General features: G+C 44.4%; 1 protein-coding gene across 2 annotated transcripts in view; it reads left to right on the top strand.

Moving 5' to 3' along the window:
* Positions 1-13,549, top strand: part of ZNF547 (zinc finger protein 547) — a 15,802-nt gene extending 2,253 nt beyond the window's left edge. The window contains exons 2-4 of one of the 2 annotated variants that reach the window (XM_032263227.1): positions 579-614; positions 5,102-5,228; positions 10,978-13,549. In XM_032263227.1, coding sequence (XP_032119118.1) covers positions 579-614; positions 5,102-5,228; positions 10,978-12,035 — 1,221 coding nt within the window. In that variant the 3' untranslated portion in view covers positions 12,036-13,549. Of the gene's footprint in view, positions 1-38; positions 615-5,101; positions 5,229-10,977 lie in introns of those variants that run through there. The other variant, XM_032263226.1, reaches the window with a different exon arrangement.
* Positions 13,550-20,979: the final 7,430 nt, after the last annotated feature.

The raw sequence follows: 20,979 nt of genomic DNA, 5'->3' as shown, positions 1-20,979 counted from the left end.
ATATATATGTAAACACTTACTGGTATAAACACTAACCGGTGTCCTTCTAAATGGGTACATAGAGGTAGGCAGTTAGAAGTTAAGCAATTCATTGAGTTAAATTCCTGTAAACACTTCATAATTGGTTTGACCCAAATTTGCCTATAATTAACATACCATGGAAAATTTTAGTATCACATCCTCTAAAATTTTAAAAGATAAAAATGTACACCCCAGTTGTTGAAATTCTGCTACATTATTTACACTGAAAACATCGTAAACCATTAATGCAAGAACAGTAATACCTGATATATTATGATCTACTAGTGTTTGACACCAGTAAGAGTCCTATGAGGTGGGAGTCATTCTTATAATATCAGACCTATTTATAGATGAGAACACTGAAGCTCCAGCAGGTTCAGTTCTTTTCTAGTGCCACAGTGCTGCTAAGACGCAACACTGAAGTCTGAGGAGCTAAGTTGATACAGTCAACTTGACATCAGTTTGCTTTAGAGTAAGGAAGAAGAGATGGTGGTCCAGCTCTGTCTGTAGGATCTTCCCATGGTTACCCACTTCTCATGGTGTCTCTCTTCCCTCAGGACCTCCTGGCAATGGCAGAAATGAACCCTGCACAGGTGAGTAGAGTGTTTTCTACCTTTCCCCTACTGCAGTTATCTTGTTGATGGTTTTAGCACCTCCATATAAAGAAAAGCGATGTCCTGAGATACTTTTTCTCTCTTCCTCCCTCTCTTATGTCTGAAACATGGGTGGTTCCACCAGTTCTAATATCTTGAATTAGGTCCTGGGGTTTTGTTTGTTTGTTTTAAGTTTATTGTGACATCTTACCTGGATGGCCCTGGATTATGTGGAGTGGTTCCCATTTTTGACAGTTCACATGGTAACATCTGTCAGAGTGTCATGAGCACAGGATTAAGAATGTTTCAATGCTTGGAGGAGAGACTGAACTGGATTTTTAGATAACTGCAAGTGTCTGTTATATCTGGTAGGAATAGGGAGCAGAGTGGATGGTGGCTAGAGACACACTAAACGTCAGTCCTGGAATGACAGCCTAGGTCCTGGGTCTGTAATCTAAGGGAGGAGGTAGATGGGGAAGATTTGAAGAAGAGGGCAATGACAGGACCCTAGTTTCAGGGACTTTCTTTGGCTTCTGAGTGGAGGACAGACTGTGGAAGTGAGGAAAATGGCAGGGAGCTGTGAGAGGATGTTCTTGCAGCCGTCTAGGTGGATGTTGCTGGTGGCTTATCAAGAGTAGCCATGGCTTCAGGATGTGTTTTGAACTAGAGCGGCTCACATTTTATGATGTAGAGAGTGGGGAGGTGGGATGGAAGGGAATCAGGAGTGGCCCCATGGTTTTGTTTGGAAGCATAGATGCTCCATCAGCTAAGATGGTGAAGTCAGCAGTATAAGGAATTTTCAGAGTGAGTATGAGGATTCAGTGTTTGTTCAGGTCATAGATGTCTCAGAGACTCCTGGTGGAGGAGTTCAGGTTGGAGATGTCCATACCATGGTGGCTGTTGTATGGACCACAGTGAAGCCATGGATTCAGTTTAGGTGGCAGCATCTCTAGGTTATGGTGGCAGTGCTGTTTGAAGATAGAAAATTGGAATGGGGCATGAGAACTGGGTCTCTTACTGGGTACCTGTGTGGTGAGGGAAGAATCACTAGACTAATGAGGGAATGGAGTGTTAGTGGGGATGAGAGTGTGTAAGACGGTGGGTATAGAAAGAAAGGCTTTGGAAGGAGAGGACATGATAGGGTTGCTGAGGGCGATAATTGGTTCAGGTTGGAGAGTTGCTAAGCATCAGTTGGGGTGGGGTGAGGATGGGAATTATATTAGCCCGTTTTCATATTGCTATAAAGAACTACCTGAGACTGGGTAATTGATGAAGAAAAAAGATTTAATTGACTCACAGTTCCTTTTTATTTTATTTTATTTTTTTGAGACAGAGTCTCTCTCTGTCACCCAGGCTGGAGTGCAGTGGCATGATCTTGGCTCACTGAAACCTCCGCCTCCCGGATTCAAGTGATTCACCTGCCTCAGTGTCCTGAGAAGCTGCAACTACAGGCACACGCAACCATGCCTGGCTAATTTTTGTATTTTTGGTAGAGACAAAGTTTCACCTTGTTGTCCAGAATGGTCTTGATTTGATCCTGTGATCCACCCACATTGGCCTCCCAAAGTGCTGAGATTACAGGCGTGAGTCACCACGCCCTGCCCACAGTTCTTCCTGCTTAACAGGAAGCATAACAGGAAGGCCTCTGGCGGAAGGTGAAGGGGAAGCAAGGCACATCTTCCCATGGTGGAGCAGGAGAGAGGGAGAGAATGAAGGGGGAAGAGCCTCACACTTTTAAACAACCAGATCTCGTGAGAACTTACTTTCATGAGAAAGGCAAGGGGAAAATACACCCTCATGATCCAGTCCCTTAACACCAGGTCCTTCCCCTGACACATGGGGTTAACAATTCAACCTGAGATTTGGGTGGGGACACAGAGCCAAACAAACCGTATCAGGAGTGGAGGTGTGGAGATCAGGGCAGCTGGGCTTGGAATGACGTTTTGGTGGAGAGCAATTTTCCTGATTGCTTATGGGACAGAGTATGCTGTGAGGCAGGAGACAGCTGAGAATACGTGAAGTCCTCACATGGTTTGGGCAGCTGACAGTAAAGTGAGAAACAGGGCCATGTAGGGAAACCTTCAAAGCAGGGCTTTGGGCTGCCCCTGGTGCCAGGGGACTTTAGTGTTCTGGGGCAGGACTGGGAGTGAATTGGATGCTGAGTGTATTTGCCGTGCACCATCTGGTTTCCATGTGCAGAGTGGCCCGTTAGGAGGTGAAGGAAATGCCTATGGTGTGGGCTGGGAGGTTTCTGTGGAATTTACAGGAGTGTAGGTGTGAGAGATGTGATTGGAGTGCTATCCAAAGAGTGCTATGCAGGCAGGAGGAGTGTGAATGGATGGCCCCAGGCCCTGGCCCTGGTAGCTTAAGGGAAGGGGATGAGTCTGCATTTGGTTGTCTTGGGAGGCAAGATCTGAGTGACTCCATGGAAACCAGCTAGCAGCAGACGATGGATATCCCCATGGGAGGCCCCCATCCTAGAGGGTACTTTTCTGCCTTGTCCTTCACCTGATTTCTCTGTGTGCTGGACACAGTGGCCAATGGAAATGTGGAGAGAAAAGTCACTCTTGCCACCTGGATGTGGTGTCTCTTCCACATTAGGAGGGTGTGGAGACTGAGCAAGGAAAGGAGGTATAGGGGAGAGTGATGAGATCCTGGAGAGAGAGAAATATAGCAGTGATTATACGCATTAGGGTTTTTTTTCTTTTTTTGACCGAGTCTGCACACCCAGGCTGATGTGCAGTGGCGCAATCTTGGCTCACTGCAACCTGTACCTCCTGTGTTCAAGCAGTTCTTCTGCCTCAGCCTCTCAAGTAGCTGGGACTACAGGCATGCACCACCATGCCTGGCATATATATATATATACATACACACATACTTTTTAAATTTTATTTTTGTTACTTTAGTTTTTCATGGATCATAGAAAACAATATTTTTTTTTTTTGAGAGATGGAGTCTTACTCTGTCACCAGGCTGAAGTGCAGTGGCACTATCTTAGCTCACAGCAACCTCCACCTGCAAAGTTCAAGCGATTTTCCTGCCTCAACCTCTGGAGTATCTGGGACTGCAGGCGGGCGCCACCACACCCAGCTAATTTTTGTATTTTTTTAGTAGAGATGGGGTTTCACCATGTTGGCCAAGATGATCTCAATCTCTTGACCTCATGATCCACCCACCTTGGCCTCCCAAAGTGCTGGGATTACAGGCGTGAGCCACTGTGCCCAACCTAATTTTTGTATTTTTTTTATTTGGACACAGAGTCTTGCTCTGTTGCCCGGCTGGAGTGCAGTGGCGTGATCTTGGCTCACTGCAACCTCTGACTCCCTGGTTCAAACTATTCTCCTACCTCAGCCTCCTGAGTAGCTTGGATTACAGGCATGCGCCACCATGCCCAGCTAATTTTTGTATTTTTAGTAGAGATGGGGTTTCACCAAGTTGGCCAGTGCCAGGCTTTTTTTTTTTTTTAAGATGGAGTTTTGCTCTTGTTGCCCAGGCTGGAGTATAATGGCATGATCTCAGCTCATGGCAACCTCCACCTCCTGGGTTCAAGTGATTCTCCTGCCTCAGCCTCCTGAGTAGCTGGGATTACAGGCATGCACCACCACGCCTGGCTAATTTTGTATTTTTAGTAGCAACAGGGTTTCTCCATGTTGGTGAGACTGGTCTTGAACTCCTGACCTGAGGTGGTCTGCCCCCCTTAGCCTCCCAGAGTGCTGATATTACAGGCATGAGCCACCGCGCCCAGCCTAATTTTTGTATTTTTAGAAATCCAGAGATGGATTTCACTGTGTTGGCCAGGCTGGTCTTGAACTACTGACCTCAGGTGATCCGCCTGCCGTGGCCTCCCAAAGTGCTGGGATTACAGGTATGAGCCATCAAGCCTGGTCCCCATGGGGTTTTCATTTATGGATGTGAGTGAGTGATCCCAGGGACAGGCCAGTGACACTGAAATAAGATATTATCCTTTTTTTTTTTTTATTTCCAGAACCCCTTAGAGAACTTGAAATTAATGAAAGAAGATATTTATTCCTTACATTTCCCTAAGGAGGGTGCACAGCACATAACACAGGGCCACATGGTGAAGCACCAGATTTGGTCAGGAGGAAAACTGGAGTGAGGGGAAAGTTTAGTTTAGCCCAGAGATGCTATTGGGGTTTCCATGGGAAACAAGGCAGGGCTGGGTGACAGGATAGTTTGGCTAGTTTAAGTAATTCCAGGACACCTGGGCTACTGGGACTGTCCCTAGTTGTGCAGTACCTGTCCCTGAGTTGATTTAGATCACAGGAAATACTGGCTTGGTTTGAGAAAGTTAGAGATGGAGGTGGTTCAGAATATGTGCCCAAAATGGTAGGGGAGATGGAAACACATTTTGCTGTTAGTTTGGCCCTGTGTTTAATGGATGGTAAATATAAGTAGGAAATTGAGAACTTAAGTAAATACAGCTTGAAAAGATGCTGCTCACGTATTCATCTTTCCCAATTTGGCAGGACCATGTGGTTTTTGAGGATGTGGTCATATATTTCTCCCAGGAGGAGTGGGGGCACCTTGATGAGGCTCAGAGATTGCTGTACCGCGATGTGATGCTGGAGAATTTGGCCCTTTTGTCCTCACTAGGTAAGGCCCTCACACTTGCCCAGTGTCCAGGTTGGGTTGGGTTATCCCTTTTTACCCAAAGGCAGCTCTGCATTTCCCACAGTGAGACTGTGGGTGCTGCTGCTTTTCCTTGTTTCATGTCATGTATTCTATGAGAGTCAGGACTGGGTTGTGTGCTCTGTGCTCCCGTTTTCCGAGCAGCCCCATCCCCTGTTGCTCTGAGGCTTGCAAGAAAGGGCTCAGGATCCAGAAATGTTGAATCTGATGTAGAGACCCACCGGCTCTGTGTTCTAGTCAAATGGATGGGACCTCTGTGCTTTGTCATTTCCTTGCTCTTGCTTGTATTTCTTGGTGCCTTCTTGTTCTTGGAATTTCAGGTATTGACCTGATCTAATTTGGTGAACCACTGGCTTGATTGTGCAGGATGTAGAAATCTTCTGTGAAGTTCTGATGATTATAGAATGTGGAATATCACTGGGTCAATCTCTCTGGGCATGTGCTGTCTCATCTCTTTCTGTGTCTTTCCCCTAGGACTGGTCTCTTCCAGGTCCCACAGATTGTCACCTTAAGCAATGGGGAGGGCCCTGGGCACCCAAGAGGGTGGATGTTACTCCCTGAAGGGCTGTAGCAGCTCAGAGGAACATGATCCTGGTTCCTTGGAGTTGGAAAAAGGTATGATGTCACAGCTGGAGTCATATCACACTAGGAACCTGTCTTCTTGACCCCTGTTGTTTAGTTCAAGACCAGTTGCCACAACTCACTCTTCTTTTCCTTCCCCCATTGTCAATTCTACTCTGACTTCTAATCCCTGGCTTCCATCTGTTACCCATTCTCTTCGACTGCTCCCTTTGCAGTGCCCTCCAGTGCATGACCTGTACCTAAGGTGTTGTGAGGTCTGCATGTATTTGTCAGTAGTCCTTGAACACCAGCTCCTTTGTCACAATCAGATCTCTGGGTTTAGACACAGCCTTCTGCACACTGCTCACTAGTCACCAGCAGCCATGGCCTATGGAGAGCCATTTTCAGAGAAGTAACCTGGACACTCTCCTCCTCTCTGCATAGTACCCGTCTCTTGTGTTCTTACCCATCATCAGGGCTCTCCCAACATGGGTATTTGCCAGGCCCAACTCTGCACAGCAGACCTCTTCTCATTGGCTTTAGTGTTTGTATTATTTCATTCTCACTCTGCTATTAGGAAATACCCAAAACTGGGTAATTTCTAAAGCAAAAAAGTTTAATTGACTCACAGTTCCACATTGCTGGGAGGCCTCAGGAAAGTTATGACCATGGCAGAAGGCAAAGGAGAAGCAGGCAAGATGCCCTTCTTCACAGGGCGGCAAGACGAATGAGTCCAAGCAGGGAAAATGCCAGACATGTAAGACCAACAAATTTCATGAGAATTTACTCAGTATCATGAGAGCAGTATGGGGGAAACTGTTCCCATGATTCAATAATGTCCACCTTGTCCCACCCTTGACATGTGGGGATTATGGGGATTACAATTCAAGATGGGATTTGGGTGGGGATACAAAGCCTAACCATATTTTTCCACCCTGACACCTCCCAAATTTTATGTCCCTTTCACATTTCAAAACCAATCATGCCTTCCCAACAGTCTCCCAATGTCTTAATTCATTCCAGCATTAACCCAAAAGTCCAGGTCCAAAGTCTGATCTGAGACAAGGCAAGTCCCTTACGCCTATGAGCCTGTAAAATCAAAAGCAAGTTAGTTACTTCCAGGATATAATGGGGATACAGGCATTGGATAAATGTAGCCCTTGCTAATGGGAGAAATTGACCAAAACAAAGCCTACAGGCCCTATGCAAGTCCAAAACCCAGCGAGGCAGTCATTAAATCTTAATGCTCTGAAATGATATCCTTTGTATCCTTTGACTCCATGTTTCACATATGGGGCACATTGATGCAATAGGTGGGCTCCTATAGTCTTGGGCAGCTCTGCCCCTGTGGCTGTGCTTTGAGAGGGGGTATAGACCCCCTCTCAGCTGCTTTCATGCGCTGGCATTGAGTGTCTCCGGCTTTTTCAGGCATGCAGTGTAAGCTCTTGGTGGATCTACTATTCTGGGGGCTGGAGGACGGTGGCCCTCTTCTCACAGCTCCACTAGGCAGTGCCACAGTAGGGACTCTGTGTGGGGGCTCTAACCCCAGATTTCCCTTCCTACAGTGCCCTAGCAGAGACTTTCCATGAATTCCACACCTGAAGCAAATCTCTTCCTGGACATCAGGCATTTCCATACATCTCTGAAATGTAGGTAGAGGTTCCTTCCCAAACTTTAATTCTTGACTTCTGTGCCCCCACAGGCCCAATGCCATGTGTAAGCCGCCAGGACTTGGGGGTTAAACCCTCTGAAGCAATGGCTGAAGCTGTATCTTGCCCCTTTTAGCCATGGCTGGAGCTGAAGCAGCTGGGACACAGGGTACCATGTCCAGAGGCTGCACAGAGCAGGGGGACCCAGAGCCAGCAGCTGGGATGCAGGGCTCCATGTCCTGAGGCTATACTGAGCCAGGGGGACCCTGGGCTGAGCCCACAAAACCTTTTTTCCCTCCTAAGCCTCTGAGCCTGTGATGGAAGGGGCTGCTAGGAAGGTTTCTGACAGGCCCTGGAGATATTTTCCCCATCATGTTGGTGATTAACATTTGGTTCCTCGTTATTTAACGCAAATTTCTGCAGCAATCTTGAATTTCTCCTTAGAAAATGAGTTCTTCTTTTCTATTGCATAGTCAGGCTGCAAATTTTCCAGAATTTTATGCTCTTCTTCTTCTTGAACACTTTGCCGCTTAGACATTTCTTCTGCCAGATACCCTAAATCATCTTTCTCCAGTTCAAAGTTCCACAGATATCCAGGACAGGGGCAACATGCTGCCAGTCTCTTTGCTAAAGCATAGCAAGAGTCACCTTTACTCCAGTTCCCAACAAGTTCCTCATCTCCCTCTGAGACCACCACAGCCTGGACTTCACTGCCCATATCACCAAGTCAGCATTTTGATCAAAGCTATCCATCAAGTCTCTAGGAAGTTCCAAACTTCCCCACATTTCCTGTCTTCTTCTGAGCCCTCCAAACTGTTCCAACCTCTGCCTGTTACCCAGTTCCAAAGTCACTTCCACATTTTGGGGTATCCTTAGAGCAGTATCCCACTACCTCAATTCCAGTTTACTGTATTTGTCCATTTTTACACTGCTATTAAGAAATACCTCAGCTGGGCACAGATTACCTGAGGTCAGGAGTTCAAGACCAGCCTGCCCAACATGGTGCGACCCCGTCTCTCCTAAAAATACAAAAATTAGCTGGGCGTGGTGGCAGGTGCCTGTAATCCCAGCTACTTGGGAGGGTGAAGCAGGAGAATCACTCAAATCCAGGAAACGGAGGTTGCAGTGAACTGAGATTGTACCACTGCATCCCACCCTGGGTGGCAGAGCAAAACTCTGTCTGAAAAAAAGAAACACCTGAGACTTGGCCAGGCTTGGTGGCTCACACCTATAATCCCAGCACTTTGGGAGGCTGAAGTGGGCAGATCACATGAGGTCAGGAGTTTGAGGCCAGCTTGGCCAACATGGTGAAACCCTGTCTCTACCAAAAATAACAACAACAAAAAATTAGCCAGGCATAGTGGCTCATACCTGTAATCCCAGCTACTCGGGAGGCTGAGGCAGGAGAACTGCTTGAACCCAGGAAGCGGAGGTTGCAGTGAGCCGAGATCACACCACTGCACTCCAGCCTAGGGGACAGAATGATACTTCATCTCAAAAAAAAAAAAAAAAAAGAAATACCCAAGATTGCGTAATTTATAAATGAAAGAGGTTTAATTGACACACAGTTCTGCATGGCTGGGGAGGCCTCAGAAAATTTACAGTCATGGCGAAAGGCAAAGGAGAAGCAGGCACCTTCTTCACAGGACAGCAAGTTGGAGTGAGTGCAAGCAGGGGAAATGCAAGATGCTTATAAAAGCATCAGATCTCAGGAGAACTCACTATCATGAGAATAGCACAGGGGAGCAGCCCTGTGATTACCTTTACCTGGTCCCACCCTTGACACATGGGGATTATGGGGATTACAATTCAGGATGAGCTCTGGGTGGGAACACAAAGCCTAACCATATTGTTCCCAGACTAAACCGAAGGTAGGGTTGCTTATTCTCGCAGCCCAGTAATGAGTTGCAGATGAACTGGGAAAAAATAAAGTTTTTATTTCTGTAACCTATTATAAGGAGAAGGCCTGGAAATTATTGCCAGAGGAACTCAAAATTACAAACTTTTCCGGAGCTTATATACCTTCTAAGCTGTTTGTCTACATTTAAGTGTGCATTCATCTAAAGACATAAGTGATTAACTTCTCTATGACTAAGATCTGAATCCTGAAGACCTTCCTCTGGTGCCTCAGTAAACTTACTTAATCTAAATGGGTCCAGGTGCTGGGGTTATTACCCTTATCTTGTCTCCTTCTAAATCACAGAGGTTTGGGGAGTTTCTTTAGAACCCCAATAAACTGGTTCGTGAAGGCTATGGGAGTTTTTTCAGACCCCCCCAAAAAACTTATTTAATCCTAAACGGGTCCTGTAAGAATTCCTTGGTTACCTTGTCATGCTTTAAGGGCCAGGAAAGTCCTGTGCAAAACTCTTTGTGGGCATTTGTTACACTCCAGCCTGTGTGTAGGGCTGTTGGCCCCACTGGGTCATGGGGTGTCCCTTATGCTGTGCTGAGGCGCTGGATCTGAGAGGTAAAGAGACAGGACACTGAAGAACTGGAGAAGAGCAGCTGGACTCTAGGGGCCATGCCACCTATGAGCAGAGACAGGCGAGGCCCTGAACGTCCAGAAGCGTCTGTATTTATTAGGTACAAGCAGGGGGAAGGGTCGTACGTGAGGTCGTACGTGAGGCTTAGTGATAAGGCATACATAATCATGTGAGTCACAAACAAAGGGGCCACCTCATTATGTCACCTGGGCAGAGAGGTGGGCCATGCGCAGTAGTAGAGGCTGTTGCTCCAAGCCTGCTATACAGCGTATGCCCTTTCAGGCAGGGCGCCACCGCCTGGGTCTTTGGTTCTTGTCCTGGTCTGGCTGTTTTCCCATGTACTGCTTCTGCTGTGTGATTGCTCTAGGCATTCCTTCTACTACAAACGACTATATAGTTATATAGAAAGATTACATAAATCATCACTAAATGTGTTGATACAGCTCCAACTATAATACCTATATGATTATATAGAATATATATATGATTATATAGACTATAATATATATATGACTATATAGAAAGATTATATGGAACTAAGTCTGCTAGATATAAGTACTAAGTATGATTATATAAGCTAGATATATGTAAGCAGTAAGTTATGGTTCAGGCACTAATTCTATAAACTAATATATGATTGATTATATATAAAGGATTATATAAAGGAAATAGCTGAGTAATAACACTATAAACAAAATAGTCTTCAGGCACTAATTGTGCCTGGGGTTTGCACAGCTCTCCTTCCTCGGTGCCCATGTTGGGGGTTACTAAAACCTGTGCATGAGGGCAGTGGCTCTATCAGCTTTTAATCAACTTAACTACTCAGTCCATCCTGAAACCATTGTCGTGGAGGCCTGCCTGCTCAGCTATTAGTGAGACCTGACCTGTCACAATACCAAGGTTCATGCCTGTCACCAGTTCCATGATCATTTTCATGGGGTGTCTGACAGACATTGGTGATGGAGTTGCCTCCACTCATCACAGTCAGCACGCACTTCACCAGCATTTTTATTCTTACAGGTTGTTGCCATGGAGCAGAGGATGAGGAGGCACCTTTAGAGCAAGGTGTTTCTGTAGGAGTATCACAGGTCATGGCTCCAAAGCCCTCTCTATCTACCCAAAAGACCCAGCCCTGTGAGACATGTAGCTCACTTCTAAAGGACATTCTGCGTCTGGCTGAGCATGATGGAACACACCCTGAGCAGGGGCCATACACATGTCCAGCACATCTTCACCAGCACCAAAAGGAGCAGATTAGAGAGAAACTTTGCAGAGGGGATGGAGGAAGACCATCATTTGTGAAGAATCACAGAGTTTACATGGCAGGGAAGACCTTCTTGTGCAGTGAGTGTGGGAAAGCCTTTAGCCACAAAAATAAACTTGCTGACCATGGGAAAATCCACACTGGAGAAAGACCTTATAAGTGCAGCATATGTGGAATATTGTTTACGGAAAGGTCCACACTCAGTAGACATCAGAAGACTCACACTGGAGAAAGGCCTTATGAGTGCAGTGAATGTGGAAAGGCCTTTCTTTGTAAGTCTCACCTTGTTCGTCACCAGACAATACACTCTGGAGAAAGGCCTTATGAGTGCAGTGAATGTGGGAAACTGTTTATGTGGAGTTCCACACTCATTACACATCAGAGGGTTCACACTGGAAAGAGGCCTTATGGTTGTAGTGAATGTGGGAAGTTCTTTAAGTGCAACTCAAACCTCTTTAGGCATTACAGAATTCATACAGGAAAAAGGTCTTATGGTTGCAGTGAATGTGGGAAATTCTTTATGGAAAGGTCTACACTCAGTAGACATCAGAGAGTTCACACTGGAGAAAGGCCTTATGAGTGCAATGAATGTGGAAAATTCTTTAGCTTGAAATCTGTACTCATTCAACACCAAAGAGTTCACACTGGAGAACGGCCTTATGAATGCAGTGAATGTGGGAAGGCCTTTCTTACAAAATCCCACCTCATTTGTCACCAAACAATTCACAGTGCAGCAAAGCAGTGCAGTGAATGTGGGAAATTCTTTAGGTATAACTCCACACTTCTCAGACATCAGAAAGTCCACACTGGATAAAGCCCTTATGAATGCAGTGGATGAGGGAAAGCCTTCAGTCACCAACATACTGTGGCTGGACAGCAGGCAATACACACTGGAGAAAGACTGAGTGCCGTGAGTGTGGGTAATTATATAGATACAGCTCTCCAATCACTATGTATCAGAGAATTTACACTGCAGAAATATGTGTTCAGGAAACTTAGGACGTTATTTTGATTTGACTCTTGTCTCGGACATTGGAGAGTTTATACTGAAGAAGAGTCTTTTCAATAAAGTGGAAAGATTCAACATGCAAAATGGTACTTACTGGGTTTCAGAATATCCACACTAGTGAAAGTCCTCTAAGTATGGCAAATGTGTGACATCCTTTTGCTGCTACTTAGACATCACATGGTTCACACTGGAGAAAGGCCTTGTAGATGCCTTGAATGTAGCCAAGATGGTGAACGACATCACCCGGAAATCTCTGATTTAGCACTGAGAACTAGTATTATATGTTTTTTTAAAAATAATGGTAAAGTACATGCAACATAAAATTTGCCATCTTAGCTATTGTAATGTCCTGTTTAATACTTGAAGTACATCCATATTGTTGTGCAAAGAATATCCTGGACTCTTCATCCTACAAAATGAAACTCTAGAACCATTAAATAACAACTCATTTCCACATTCCTTCAGTCCCTGGTGACCACCATTCTATTCTTAAGTCCATATGAATCTGACTATTCTTGGTACTTCGTAGAAGAACCTTAGAGTGCTTTTCTTTTTATTATTTTTTTCACTTAGGATAATATCCTCAAGGTTCATCTATGTTTTAGCACGTATCAGAAATTTTAAGGCTGAGCAATATTTCATTGCTTGCATCTACCATATTTTCTTTATTTCTGACATCTACTCATGGACACTTGGGTTGCTTCTACCTTTTTGTGAATATTCCTACTACAAGCATAAAGGCACAAATATCTTTTCAAGATCCTGCTTTCAATTCTTATTGGGTATATCCAAAAAAGTGGAACTGCTGGATCATATGGTAATTCTAACTTTAATTGTTTGATGAACTGAGACACTTTTCCATAAAACTTGCACCATTTTACATTCCTAACATTCCACAAAAATTGTGATTTGTCCTCATTCTAATCCATAGAAAGTAACATTTCTAATAAGTTTCTAGGTGATTTTGTTGCTGATGTTTTGAGAACTGTCCTATCCCATTTTTATAACAATGCAGATATTCTGTAAATACCCCTTGTTTCTGTGTTCTATCCTATAAGCCTTTTCATTTTAATTTTTCCCAGTGTTTACAACTAGGAAATGGCCTGCCATCTTTGATATAAAACCGATAGAAATCTTTGCAAAATACCAATTGCATTGTATATTTTGATCATTGCATTGATCCAGTTGCAATACCATTGCATTGATCCTTGATCAATGATTGATCCATTGATCATTTTCTCCCCCAGTCTATGTACATATTTAGTGGTGTATAATCTTGTATGAGAATACATCATGGTATGAATAAATTTTAAAGGACTCGAGGTTACAAAATACAGCAGTTTACCTGTGGACCTGCCCTCTACCCAGGCTGTCTGATCCCAACAATTGTGCTCTTACTGCTGCTTTCTAGGTGTGTACCTATGGGCTGTGCTTGCCATTGACCATTCCTCTTAATGGGTTCTAGGCAACAAATAGAATAGCTTAGGTGCCAAAGCCACAGAACCTGTCAGGTGTTGTGTCATTTTGAAAATTATGCAGAATTTGGCTGGGCGCGGTGGCTCATGCCTGTAATCCTAGCACTTTGGGAGGCCGAGGTGGGCGGATCACCTGAGATCAGGAGTTCAAGACCAGCCTGGCCATCATGGTGAAACCCCATCTTAAAAAAAAAAAAAAGAAAGAAAGAAAGAAAATTATGCAGAATTCTAAGTGATCTTATATGGCAGCAGTCCTCAGCCATTTTTGGCACCAGGGACTGGTTGTATGGGAGACAATCTTTTCATGGATGGTGGTGGAGGGGGCTGGATGGTTTTGGAATGAAACTCTTCTACCTTGGATCATCAGGCACTGGTTATATTAAATAAGGAGTGCACCTAGGTCCCTCACATGCACAGTTCACAATAGGGTTTGCACTCCTATGATTTTTAGCGCCGCCGCTGCTCAGGAGGTAGAGATCAGATGGGAATGCTCACTCCTGCTGTGTGGTGCTGTGTGGCCTAGTTCCTAACAGGCCATGGACTGGTACAGTCCATGGCCTGGGGATTGGTGGGGACCCCTGTTTTATGGGATTTGGGGAATTTGATTTGGGTTTTCCCTTTGACTATTGTCAAAGTTATTGCATCTAATTTTTCTAGAGTAAGCCAGGTTTTGTGTCATGTAATACAGCCACATAGGCCAGGCATGGTGGCTCTTGCCTGTAATCCCAGCACTTTGGGAGGCCAAGATGGGTGGATCACGAGGTCAAGAGATCAAGACCATCTTGGCCAACATGGTGCAACCCCATCTCTACTAAAAATACAAAAATTAGCTGGGTGTGGTGGCACACACCGGTAGTCCCAACTACTTGGGAGGCTGAGGCAGGAGAATTGCTTGAACCCAGGAGGCAGAGGTTGCAGTGAGCCGAGATAACACCACTGCACTCCAGCCTGGGCAACAGAGTGAGACTCCATCTCAAAAGAAAATGCAAGCTAATATACCAAAAGCAAAATATTCAATCTGGTTCACTGGATGCATAAGAAAATGCAAGCTAATAAGCAAAAAACAAATTATTCAATCATTTGTTATATATAAGACCTTAAAAAATTAGAGAGTGCTGGGTCCAAACGTAATGCTAGATCAAGCTTAGACTTTAGTCCATCTAAGCGAAAGCCACCAGCCAGCCTAAAAGTCACCTCCCACCAAGGGCAGAATCATTTAGAGACAACAGAAAATGTGTCTGAGACCTATGGCCACCAAGAAGGTAGTCAGTGTGGGAAAGAGCAAAACCAAGTAACTATTCAAACTGGAGAGTATAATGTGAATAAATTGTTTCACTTTATAGATTGAAATAGTTTCCTGAGGAACCATTACTGAAATGGATTGTGAGAGTAACTAATTAGGGGCAGCATCTTTGGTTTTAAATGCTGCTGGATGGAAGAGCGTGTTCAGGTTGACGCAGAACCTGAAACCACCTTTGCAGAATTATAAATGACAGAAATCTAACATGACCGTCTTGGTTCTGACCTCACAGGCTAAATTTTTGTTTGTTTATTTTTTCTTATTTGAGCACAGATTCACATAAGGAGCGCATCTCTATCCCTTGCATGCACTGTTCACAGTAGCACCATTGCTGTTTATGTGGCTCTGTTTTGATGGCTAGTTTGCGTTTTCTTATGTATCCAGTGTACCAACTCCCTGGGATTTGGATACATCTCTAAATTTCAATGGTGACTTTTAGTAACTGAGCACAGCCAGCTGCAGCTCCATACCATGTGTGCCTACTTGACCACCAAAGAATCAAAGGTTTTTCATCCTCCACCCATTTTTAAATAGAAGATTATTCAAAAGTTAAACAACTTTATTATCTTTTATTAATTTATGAAAATTGTGTTCAAAATAGAAAATTAATTCTACCTTTTTTTTTTTTTGAGACGGAGTCTTGGTCTGTTGCCAGGCTGGAGTGCAGTGGTGTGATCTCAGCTCACTGCAACCTCTGCCTCCTGGGTTTAAGTGATTCTCCTGCCTCAGCCTCCTGAGTAGCTAGGACTACAGGTGCCCTCCACCACACATGGCTAATTTTTTGTATTTTAGTAGAGATGGGAGTTTCAATATGTTGGCCAGGATGGTCTTGATTTCCTGACCATGTGACCTGCCCACCTCAGCCTCCCAAAGTGCTGGGATTATAGGCATGAGGCACTGCACCTGGCTGAAATTCTACTTTTATATTTGTGTACTATCAATACAAAAGCTAATTTTACTAAAGTCTTATAAACAAACCCATCCAATTTTAATCAGGTTTTGACCACACAAGGTAAGAATTTTTTCCAAAAACCTTTTATTTCCTCTTACAACTTTTTTCTATTTTTCTCTTAATTTTTTGACCTATTTACTTCTTTTTTTTTTTTTTTTTTGAGACAGAGTCTCACTCATTCAGACTGGATCGCAGTGGTGTGATCTCAGCTCACTGCAACCTCCACCTCCCAAGTTCAAGTGATTCAGCCTCCCACATAGCTGGGATTACAGGCACACACTACCACACCCAGCTAATTTTTGTATTTTTAGTAGAGATGGGGTTTCTCCATGTTGGCCAGGCTGGTCTCGAACTCCTGGCCTCAAGGATTCCACCCGCCTCAGCCTCCCAAAGTGCTGAAATTACATGCTTGAGCCACTATGCCCAGTCCTAGATCTATTTACTTTTATCTACATTATTTTCCTTTCATTTTGAAACAGCATTTACATAACCTCTAAACTAGACAGAATTACTTTTTCTTTAGCAAAAGCAAAATTAGCAAAAACCACATCTTCATTTTTTAAAATAAGCTTCTTCACCAAAAACACATAGTAAACATCACGACACTGGGCTGCACAATACTTTAATAGAGCACATTGATGTAAAGACATTTTTCTAAGTGTTTAGACCATGCCTTTTGTATCTAAACATGCAAAGAAATGAGTAGCCCCCTATAGTAATAACCATTAACTGTAAATAACTACCACCAGCTACCTCTGACACTGCAGCTCTTGCCTGTGACTAACAGCCATTACACACATCAAGGTCAAGTTCTCTCACAGGACAAAGTAATCTCTGGTACCCCCAAAACCAGTCATATCAGGTAATGCACTACAAAAGAAGGCAGAATTTTAGACCTGAGAGAAATCTGTCCTCTTAAAACTCTTGGAGTTCCATGAAGAAAAACAGAGGATTCTTCAAAACAAAACAAAAGTCAATGGAACCTTTTCTGTTTTTCTGTTGTTTTTTTTTTTTTTTAATGGTGAAAAGATATACATATATTTAGAATTAGCCAGCTGGACTCAGTTTAGATGATCCCAATTTTGTTAGCAACATCCAAAGCATCGTAATCAGGAGCCAGTCGAACATATGCCTTCTCTCATCAGGCCGAGTCAGGGTGTTGACCCTGGCGACATCAATGTCATAGAGCTTCTTCACAGCCTGTTTGATCTCGTGCTTGTTGGCTTTAACATCCACAATGAACACAAGTGTGTTGTTGTCTTCTGTCTTCTTCGTGGCAGACTCAGTGGTCAGCGGAAACTTGATAGCATAGTGGTCCAGTTTGTTTCTCCTGGAGGCGCTCTCCCGCGGATATTTGGGCTGCCTCCAGAGTCGCAGTGTCTTGGGCCGCCGGAAGGTGGATGACGTGCGGATTTTCTTTTTTTTGTGGCTGTGGACACCTTTAAACACAGCCTTCTTGGCCTTTAAAGCTTTCGCTTTGGCTTCGGCTTTAGGAGGGGCGGGAGCTTCCTTCTTCGCTTTGGGCGCCATCTTGTGAAAAGGGTCTTCTGTTTTTCTTGAGAGATCCCAGACTTTTAGAAAAAATTGTTAGGTTCCCTCATGTAATATTGAGGGTGGTAAGAGTAAGGAAGAACAGGGCCGGGCGCGGTGGCTCAAGCCTGTAATCCCAGCACTGTGGGAGGCCGAGGCGGGTGGATCACGAGGTCAAGAGATCGAGACCATCCTGGTCAACATGGTGAAACCCCGTCTCTACTAAAAATACAAAAACTTAGCTGGGCATGGTGGCGTGTGCCTATAATCCCAGCGACTCAGGAGGCTGAGGCAGGAGAATTGCCTGAACCCGGGAGGCGGAGGTTGCGGTGAGCCGAGATCGCGCCATTGCACTCCAGCCTGGGTAACAAGAGCGAAACTCCGTCTCAAAAAAAAAAAAAAAAAAAGAGTAAGGAAGAACAGACAGAGTGCATATGGTTACTGAGAAGTTTTTAAAGAGAGAGAACAGAGGCGTTAAAACAATATACATGCATACAAATAGCCTAAATATTAGTTTTAATTAAGTTGACTTTGACTACACAGCTCTTTTAAAAAACTCTTTTTTGAAATTGTAATTTCTCTTCAAGTCACTTTACTTTTGCTTCTGCTGATGCCTGGGCTTCCATTGCCAAATGGATAGCCCACAGAGGAAGCCACCTTGCTGCAGCAGCTGCTCACTGCTCTTGCTGCAGTGTAATAGATGGCTCAAAGTTAACAGTCACTCTAAACCCACTGGCATTTCCAGGGCATCCCAGTACTCATGTGGTGTTCCACAACTATCAAAAAGGTGAGCTACAACACTCCACACTGAAGTGGCTGGCCACCCTGGGATTTCCCACATGGATGTTACTGGTTTTTTTTTTTGTTTGTTTGTTTGTTTTTTGAGGCAGAGTTTCACTCTGTCGCCACGCCGGAGTGCAGTGGTGCGATCTCAGCTCGCTCCAACCTCCACCTCCTGGGTTCAAGTGATTCTCCTGCCTCAGCATCCTGAGTAGCTGGGATTACAGGTGTCTGCCACCACACCTGACTAATTTTTGTATTTTAGTAGAGACAAGGTTTCACCATGTTGGTCAGGCTGGTCTTGAACTCTTGACCTCAGGGGATTCACCAGCCTTGGCCTCCCAAAGTGCTGGGGTTACAGGCGTCACCCACCAAGCCCAGCTGGATGTTACATTTTCTTTACCATTTCTTGGTCTCTAAACTGCTGGCTGGCTCACCGAATGTTCCATGGCAACCGGGTCTATGCAAGCCTACTACCAAAGGCTGAGAGAGCTTGGAGGCTCAAAAATTTGGTTTCTCAAAAGAAACAGTAAATAGGGACTTACAAAGAGAAGCCATGTCTTGGGCAGCCACAAAATGATGGATCCCAGCACTTGCCCTCCAGGCAGTAATACTTTCTATAGCAAGTTTTTAGAGTAAAACATGCAGCTGGTTATCCCTTAAACTTTCTTGTGAAACTCATGACCAATGGGGAGGTTAGATAAGCATCTTTATGAGGGGTTATCTATGCTACAGACACTGTTTCTTGACCTTGCTGTGGGAACACCTTGGCATGCAGGAGTCAAACATTGTTCATTACGGTGGTTTTGCTTCAAGATAGCATCACTCTTGCCACACCACATGCTGTCTTTAAAAACCGTAATTACTTTTGCAGCAGCCTAATAGCATAATGTCCTCAAGGCTCATCCATGTTGTAGCTTGTGTCAGAATTTCTTTTCATTTTTAAGACAGAGTCTCACTCTGTCACCCAGGCTGGAGTGCAGTGGTGTGACCTCGGCCCACTGCAACCTCTGCCTCCTGGGTTCAAGTGATTCTCCTGCCTCAGCCTCCAGAGTAGCTGAGATTACAGGCATCTGCCACCACACCCAGCTAATTTTTTGTATTTTTAGTAGAGATGAAGTTTCACCATGTTGGCCAGGATGGTCTCCATTTCCTGACGTTGTGATCCACCCACCTTGACCTCCCAAAGTGCTGGGATTACAGGCATGAGCCACTGAGCCTGGCCAAGAATTTTATTTAAAAGTCTGAATATTAAAAAAAAAAAAGTCTGAATATTTTCTTGCATTTTTATATTTAATTTAATTTATTCACCAATCCACTGATGGAAGCTTGGATTGTCTACACATCTTAGATACACATTTGTCTATACATTGTGAATAGTGCTGTTATAAAAATAGGTGTAGAAATACCTCTTTAAAACTCTGCTTTGAGTTCCTACACAGAAGTAAATTTGGTGGGTAATATAGCAAACCTATTTATAATTTTCTGAGAAACTACCATACTATTTTCTGTTGTTGCTATACCATTTTAATTTCCTCCAACAGTGTACAAGAGAGTTCCAATGTCTCTACATCGTTAGCAAAACATATAATTTGGTCTTTTTTTTTTTTTTAATAGTAGCTATCCTGATACAATTGATATTTATGTAAATGTTGTTTTAGGCGTGTTCTTTGAGAACCTTTATTCTTATTTTCTGGTCTGTTTTGATCCTCACAGAGAAAGGGTGGGGAGAGAGAGAGAGAGAGAGAGAAAGAGAGATATTTCCTCATCGGGTTAGTGTAGATAGTAGATTGGCTTCCTGAGCTGGTTAGGTTGGCTTCCTGAGCTGGTCAGTGCTATAGAGTTTGTTTTTGTTTTTTGGTTTTTTTGGAGACAGAGTCTCACTCTGTCACCAGGCTGGACTGCAGTGGCATGATCTCGGCTCACTGTAACCTCCACCTCCCAGCTTCAAGGGATTCTCCTGCCTTAGCCTCCCAAGTGGCTGGGATTACAGGCGTGAGTCACCGCAGGAAGTTCATCTTAAGTTATAAACTTGCATTTTGGCATTTTTGTATTCAGTATACTCAAAATATAGACAATAGCAACTTCTACAAGAATTGAAAACATTGTGTGGCACGGTGGCTCATGCTTGTAATCCCAGCACTTAGGGAGACCTAGGCGAGCAGATCACTTGAGGTCAGGGGTTCGAGACTAGCCTGGCCAACATGGTGAAATTCCCATCTCTACCAAAAATACAAAAAATTTGCTGGGCATGATGTCACACACCCATGATCCCAGCTACTCAGGAGGTTGAGGCACAAGAATCGCTTGAAGGTGGGAGACAGAGGTTGCAGCGAGCCAAGATTGGGCCACTGGACTCCAGCTCGGCGACAGAGTGAAACTGTATCTCAAAAAAAAAAAAAAAAGGCCAGGTGCAGTGGCTCATGCCTATGATCCCAGCACTTTGGGAGGCTGAAGTGGCGGGATCACGAGGTCAGGAGATCGAGACCATCCTGGCCAACATGGTGAAACCCCGTCTCTACTAAAAATACAAAAGTTAACTGGGCATGGTGGTGTGCACCTGACGTCCCAGCTATTCAGGAGGCTAAGGCAGAAGAATTGCTTTAACCCAGGAGGCAGAGGTTGCAGTGAGCTGAGATCGCACCACTGCACTCCAGCCTGGTCGACAGAGTGAGACTCCATCTCAAAAACAAAACAAAACAAAACGAAAAC

The sequence above is a fragment of the Sapajus apella genome, unplaced genomic scaffold (assembly GCF_009761245.1).
Source record: "Sapajus apella isolate SASKATOON/1434 unplaced genomic scaffold, GSC_monkey_1.0 scaffold135, whole genome shotgun sequence".
Taxonomy (NCBI): Eukaryota; Metazoa; Chordata; class Mammalia; order Primates; family Cebidae; genus Sapajus; species Sapajus apella.
This window is presented reverse-complemented; position numbering and strand designations above follow the sequence as displayed.